We start from the raw sequence: 6,845 nt of genomic DNA on the forward strand, positions 1-6,845 counted from the left end.
GAGCTCCCAGTAGCAGTGGACTGCAGCTGGCGATGTTCCAGCTCCTCTACTTTCCTACATGTATCTGTGGTCATTGAAGGCAGCACACAGCGGGAACAGCAACCTTGCTCACGTTTGACTTCCATCAAATATCAGCTGACGGGGGCGAAACACGGAGAGAACATGTAGTGGCGCGCGTGCGTTCCCGTGTGTGTGTGTGTGTGTGAGAGAGAGAGAGAGCGAGAGAGCGAGAGAGTGGGCGGATCCTGGCTCAGCTCCATCCCACCTCGGGAGCACCAACCAGGTGCCGGGACTAGACCTCCTTCCTCCCCAGCTCCGCAGTCTTCTTCCCGGACTTCCTACCCCGCTTCAAGCTGCTCGAGACACGGAGAACCAGCGCGCAGCCGCGATGTCCGGCTGCTGAGCAGGAGGTCGCCGCCGTCTCCGCCCGTGTGTCCGGCTGCATGGCTCCCGGTGGGTCGGCCGGACCGTAGACCGCCGCTGCAGCCCGCCGAGTGTTCGTGGCCGGACCCTGCAGCAGCCCGCTGCCCCAGATGGCTGCACACGAGTGGGAGGACTGGTTCGAGCGGGAGGAGCTGATCGGACAGATCAGCGACATCCGGGTGCAGAACCTGCAAGGTAGGACGGAACCGGCACCGACACGGGGGCGCCAACAAGTTTACGCTGCCATTGGCTTCCAGAGAGGGAGGTCATTCCTCAGGTGTGTGCGCACGCCCGCGCGCGTGTCCGAAGCAGCCTAGAACCTTTCAAACGTCCTGGAGCCCAGTTTGAGCATCATCTGGGTCTCTCCAGGTGGTTCTGGAGCCGCCCACCTCTTCATCTGATGATGACGACGGCAGCAGCCTGCTCGCCAGCACCTGAACGTGTTTTTAAAAATCCAAGCAGAATCTGACGAGAGTTTAGTTTATTTTCATTTCCTCAGCTTTTTCTGAGGTGGGTTGATTTCCTGTTTGACCTCTGACATCACATGGATGGATCCACTTGAAGGGGAGGGGGGTGGTCCATACCATTGCACCTATGACAGCTTTGAGTCAGACAGTGCTGCTGGTCCTGAACCTGTGTGTGTGTGTGTGTGTGTGTGTGTGTGTGTGTGTGTGTGTGTGTGTGTGTGGTAGCTTCTGGTGGACTCAGTTCTCCTGAGTTCTCCTTCAGATCAGAAGATGATTTTCTCAGGGAAGGAAACTGATGAAGAATTGATGTGAACTCGCCATGGTGATGTAACAGCTGGTGGGCGGAGCTGCACGACTATTTTCTGCTTCTGTAGGCATCCTACTGGTTCTCTCTCCCACTGGTTCTCTCCTACTGGTTCTCTCCTACTAGTTCTCTCTCCTACTAGTTCTCTCTCCGACTGGGTCTCGTTCCCACTGGTTCTCTCTCCCACTGGTTCTCTCTCTTACTTTTTCTTGCTCCCACTGGTTGTCTCTCCTACTGGTTCTCTCTCCTACTGGTTCTCTCCTACTGGTTCTCTCTCCTACTGGTTCTCTCCTACTGGTTCTCTCCTACTAGTTCTCTCTCCTACTAGTTCTCTCTCCGACTGGGTCTCGTTCCCACTGGTTCTCTCTCCCACTGGTTCTCTCTCTTACTTTTTCTTGCTCCCACTGGTTGTCTCTCCTACTGGTTCTCTCTCCTACTGGTTCTCTCCTACTGGTTCTCTCCTACTAGTTCTCTCTCCTACTAGTTCTCTCTCCTACTGGTTCTCGTTCCCACTGGTTCTCTCTCCTACTGGTTCTCTCTCCTACTAGTTCTCTCTCCTACTGGTTCTCGTTCCCACTGGTTCTCTCTCCTACTGGTTCTCTCTTACTAGTTCTCTCTCTTACTAGTTCTCTCTCTTACTGGTTCTCTCCTACTAGTTCTCTCTCCTACTGGTTCTCTCTCCTACTGGTTCTCTCTCCCACTGGTTCTCTCTCCTACTTTTTCTTGCTCCCACTGGTTCTCTCTCCTACTGGTTCTCTCTCCTACTAGTTCTCTCTCCGACTGGTTCTCGTTCCCACTGGTTCTCTCTCCTACTGGTTCTCTCTCCTACTGGTTCTCTCCTCTACTGGTTCTCATTCCTACTGGTTCTCTCTCCCAATTTTTCTTGCTCCCACTGGTTCTCTCTCCTGCTGGTTCTCTCCTACTGGTTCTCTCTCCCACTGGTTCTCTCCTCTACTGGTTCTCTCTCCTACTGGTTCTCTCTCCTACTAGTTCTCTCTCCGACTGGTTCTCGTTCCCACTGGTTCTCTCTCCTACTGGTTCTCTCTCCTACTGGTTCTCTCCTCTACTGGTTCTCATTCCTACTGGTTCTCTCTCCCAATTTTTCTTGCTCCCACTGGTTCTCTCTCCTGCTGGTTCTCTCCTACTGGTTCTCTCTCCCACTGGTTCTCTCCTCTACTGGTTCTCTCTCCTACTGGTTCTCTCTACAATTCTACAATTCTACAATTTCATTTAGCAGACACTTTTGTCCAAAGCGACGTACAACACAAGCAAGAATTTAGACCTAATTAAGGAGAAGTCCATAGGAAGCGCAAAAGTGCTTCAGTTGTGATTTGGTCACAGGTACTGCCATCTAGTGGCAGAAGAAGTGTTGCCCCCCCACTTTTTTTTTTTTTGACAGACATACAACATGACACAACCCAGTTAGTGCTACATAGTCACTAAGTGCTGGGTCTTGGACCCTCTGACTGATTCTACCCCAAAGAGGAGCAGAGTCAGGTTCAGTGCCTCGGTGCTCTCTGAACAATTGAGTCTTCAATTGTCTCTTAAAAGTAGAAAGGGACTCAGCAGAACGCACAGAGTTCGGTAGTTGGTTCCACCATTTGGGAACAACAGAAGAGAAGAGTCTGGCTAGAGATTTGGAGCAGCGCTGGGCTGGAAGCACCAGGCGTCTTTGGCATGCAGAGCGTAGTGGGCGAGAAGGAGAGCAGACCTGGATCAGGGATTCCAGGTAGGCTGGAGCCGTTCTTTGATTGTTTTGTGAGCCAAGAGAAGTGCCTTGAATTTGATCCTGGCTGCCACTGGAAGCCAGTGAAGAGAAACCAGCAGCGGGGTGACATGTGCCCTTTTGGGCTGGTACTCTCTCCTACTGGTTCTCTCTCCTACTGGTTCTCTCTCCTTCTGGTTCTCTCTCCTACTAGTTCTCGCTCCCACTGGTTCTCTCTCCCACTGGTTCTCTCTCCTGCTGGTTCTCTCTCCTACTAGTTCTCGCTCCCACTGGTTCTCTCTCCCACTGGTTCTCTCTCCTACTGGTTCTCTCTCCTACTAGTTCTCGCTCCCACTGGTTGTCTCTCCTACTAGTTCTCTCTCCCACTGGTTCTCTCTCCTGCTGGTTCTCTCTCCTACTAGTTCTCGCTCCCACTGGTTGTCTCTCCTACTAGTTCTCTCTCCCACTGGTTCTCTCTCCTGCTGGTTCTCTCTCCTACTAGTTCTCGCTCCCACTGGTTCTCTCTCCCACTGGTTCTCTCTCCTACTGGTTCTCTCTCCTACTAGTTCTCGTTCCCACTGGTTCTCTCTCCCACTGGTTCTCTCTCCTACTGGTTCTCTCTCCTACTGGTTCTCTCTCCTACTGGTTCTCGTTCCCACTGGTTCTCTCTCCCACTGGTTCTCTCTCCCACTGGTTCTCTCTCCTACTGGTTCTCTCCCCTACTGGTTCTGTCTTGTACTGGTGAGCAGCAGCTTGACCTCTGAGTGGTAGGGAAAATGTTCTGTGCTGCTGTTCTAGATCGGGTTAGGGTCACTTACTCATAAGTGGAACCTGTCATGTCTGTACTGCAGCAGCTGGAGGTGTCTGGTAGCAATGGAATTGATACTGCAGTATCAGTACTTTGATAGTCACAGGCTCCTCCTGTAGGAATCCTGATGTGTAATAAAAATGTAGGGTGAGGCCTCGGTGCCTGGCTGACGGGCCGGCCCGGCCCACCGCTGAGGGACCGGCAGCCGTTACTGCTGACCAGTGCAGGTCACTGCAGTCGCAACTGCAACTGCTTTACAGCCAGTGAGGCTCATCGATGTGTCTGTATATCTGTAGTGCAGGTGAGTCACTGTCAGGTGACCGCAGTCATGTGACCCAGGCACGGCTGGACTGATGCAGTTGCCACCGACATTTGACTGTAGAATTGCTATCAAGTTCTGGAGTTATAAATATATATTTTAAAAGTAATTTGGATGATATTTAATTGTGCTCGTGCGTTCATGTCTGTATCCATGGCTGGTGTGTCATGTGACTTACTCATAAAATGAGCGTAATTTAGAAGAAAAACCCCAAAACAGCAACACACGAACAAACTGCTTCCTGGTTGTAGCCTGCTTTCAGTGTCAGGTTCTGGCTCCAGGTCTGTCAGAACCTTTGACTGGATGTCACAGGAACTTTAAGCTTTTTTCGATGACGGTCTCACAGAGACACGAGACCCATCCCCAGCTGACGTAGACCTGGGAGGTGGAGGGGGGGGATGTGGGAAGATCCTCCAGCCCCACTGAGCCAAACAGGCTCAACGAGGATGCGAGCAGCGCAGCGCCAACAATTGAGCTCTAAAGTGGAACTAATTGATTTAATGAGTTTGCAGAGAATGAGAGCTTTGTTGAGCTGTAACCCCGTTCAGCCCAGAACTGGAATGGACTCGCTCCCAGACTCTGCTTCCTAAATATTGCACCACGTTAGCAGCTAGATGCTAACCTGTGCTGGGAACTGTTCTCAAGTACAATCCTCCCATCAAAGTGAGTCAACGTGAGAGGGAAACTGAGAGCAGGTCCTTCCTCAGCGGTGCTAAGTTGAAAATGAGCGCTGCTCAGAATGACTGAGGGTCAACCGTGTCCGTGGTTACCTGTGGGGGCAGGCCGTTAGGAGGATGATAATCATGTGACTGTGAGGCCTCCAACTGCCTGACCTGGTAGGTTGTGTCGCGCTCTGGTCATCCCAGTCTAACGCAGTCCAGGCAGTAATCTGTGCTGGTTAGAAGCGTGCGAGGCGGCTTCGTGGATGTGACCATGGCTGCTAGTGGAACTGGGATATCCAGGGTATGGTCATTTTTACATGAGTCTCATTTTACACCCAACAAGACTGAATCAAAGACAGCCTGACAGGTTAGTAGACGACGTCTGCAGCATGACCCTTAACTGACCCACCACGGGCCACATGTTGGGTTGGGGGAGTGGAGCAGGTCCAAGTTCTAATGGCACATCCCTGAGCTGGGGGAGAGAGGGCGAGAGCCGGGGGAAGAGGGCGAGAGCCAGGGGAGAGTGGGGGGGGACGGGGGAGAGAGGCTGAGAGCTGGGGAAGAGGGTGAGAACCAGGGGAGAGAGGAGGAGAGCCGGGGGAGAGAGGAGGAGAGCCGGGGGAGAGTGGGGGGGCGGGGGGCTGGGACGTGTTTATTTTTGGTCTCATCAAAGGGTCAGGTGGTCCACTGCTGCCGTGACTGGAGGTGAGGAAGCCTGGAACATGATGGGCTCCAGATGAGGAGGGATCAACTGGTCCCAGCCCGCATGCCAGACCTGGATTGAAGTCTATCTGTTGCCGTGGAAACACTCAACACAATCTTTGAGCACAACGTCTGAAGTCAGGGACGACGTTTACCGACCGACCAGCTGAACCAGTCAAATATTTATGCAGTAGTACAGGTAAATGTTGATCTGTGCGGATCCGGACCTGACTGGTACTGGTTCACCAACAGCGAGGCTACGTGATTGGTTTGATTGTACGAGTGCCAGTGCTGGATCAGTTTTTGGCCCCAGCCCCTCCTCCGGCTTCTTTACTTCATTACTTTGCATCAGTGCACAGTGTCTCTACTCAGGCAGACGACTGACCAGGTCATGGTTCTGGTCTGGTTCTCAGAAACATTCCGAGTTGAGCCGGGCCATCCGAGGATTGGCACCTAACACGGTGATGAGAGCGCACACACACACACACACACACACACACACACATACACACACACACACATACACACATACACACACACACACACACATACAGACACACATACACACACATACACACACATACAGACACACACACATACACACACACATACACACACATATACAGACACACATACACACACATACACACACACACATACAGACACCCACACACACACACATACACACACACTCCCCATTAACAGAGACCTCAGTTAACAATGTGGGTGTGAGCAGAAGATCTTCCTCTCTACATTCTTCCTTTGATGACAGAAGGCCGGATTCTGATTGGCTGAGGCAGTGCCGTGCCTTTGTGATGTCATCAGGTTCAGTGCAAGCTGGCAGACCCCACAAGTCCCCACGTCTCTGGGCCTCTAGACTCTGATGCTCAGACCTGTCACCTGTGTAACTGGTGTGTATTGCACTCCAGTCCAGAGGACAAAAGCCGCTCATCTGTCTCATATTGGCATTCCACAGTAAACTGTGGTGGTACTGCAGTAGTATTATAGTATTACACTGCTTAGGTAGTTACTGCCAGAGCAGCAGGTCAAAGGTTCTAAACAGACAGGTGGCGTGCAGACCACCTGTCTTACACTGTAGAAGTACCACAACAGAAACACTGCAGCCTAGTCAGTAACTAGTACTAGTACTAGTTACTGACTAGTACAATATCAGTAGCACGGTACTAGTACTGTGCTACTGATATTGTGGCGCAGTGCTGCCGTCCAGGGTTGGCAGCTCTTGTAAGAGACGATTCTCCTAGGCTGACCTGTGGCTGCCGGTGGCCCTCATAGAGCAGGTCCCAACCAGCGGGGGTCGGGCCTGAGAACCGGGGAGGCCGCTAGGCGAGTCCTGCTGCTCCGGTCTTATCAGGTGATCGTAGCTGCTGGTTTCTCCATTTGGCTGGAATGTGAAAGTTTGATTCCCGATGACATCAGTCAGGTTAGCGTGAGGTG

The 6,845-nt window shown here is 52.2% G+C and overlaps 1 protein-coding gene across 1 annotated transcript in view; it reads left to right on the forward strand.

The window, feature by feature from the left end:
• The first annotated feature begins 213 nt into the window (after positions 1–213).
• Positions 214–6,845, forward strand: part of clmna (calmin a) — a 38,582-nt gene continuing 31,950 nt past the window's right edge. Inside the window, exon 1 of the mRNA XM_086182049.1 lies at positions 214–618. Coding sequence (XP_086038175.1) covers positions 534–618 — 85 coding nt within the window. The 5' untranslated portion in view covers positions 214–533. The remainder of the gene's footprint in view (positions 619–6,845) is intronic.

The sequence above is a fragment of the Aulostomus chinensis genome, chromosome 17, assembly GCF_037954235.1.
Source record: "Aulostomus chinensis isolate RoL2024-O1b breed Wild chromosome 17, RoL_Achi_v1.0, whole genome shotgun sequence".
Lineage (NCBI taxonomy): Eukaryota > Metazoa > Chordata > Actinopteri > Syngnathiformes > Aulostomidae > Aulostomus > Aulostomus chinensis.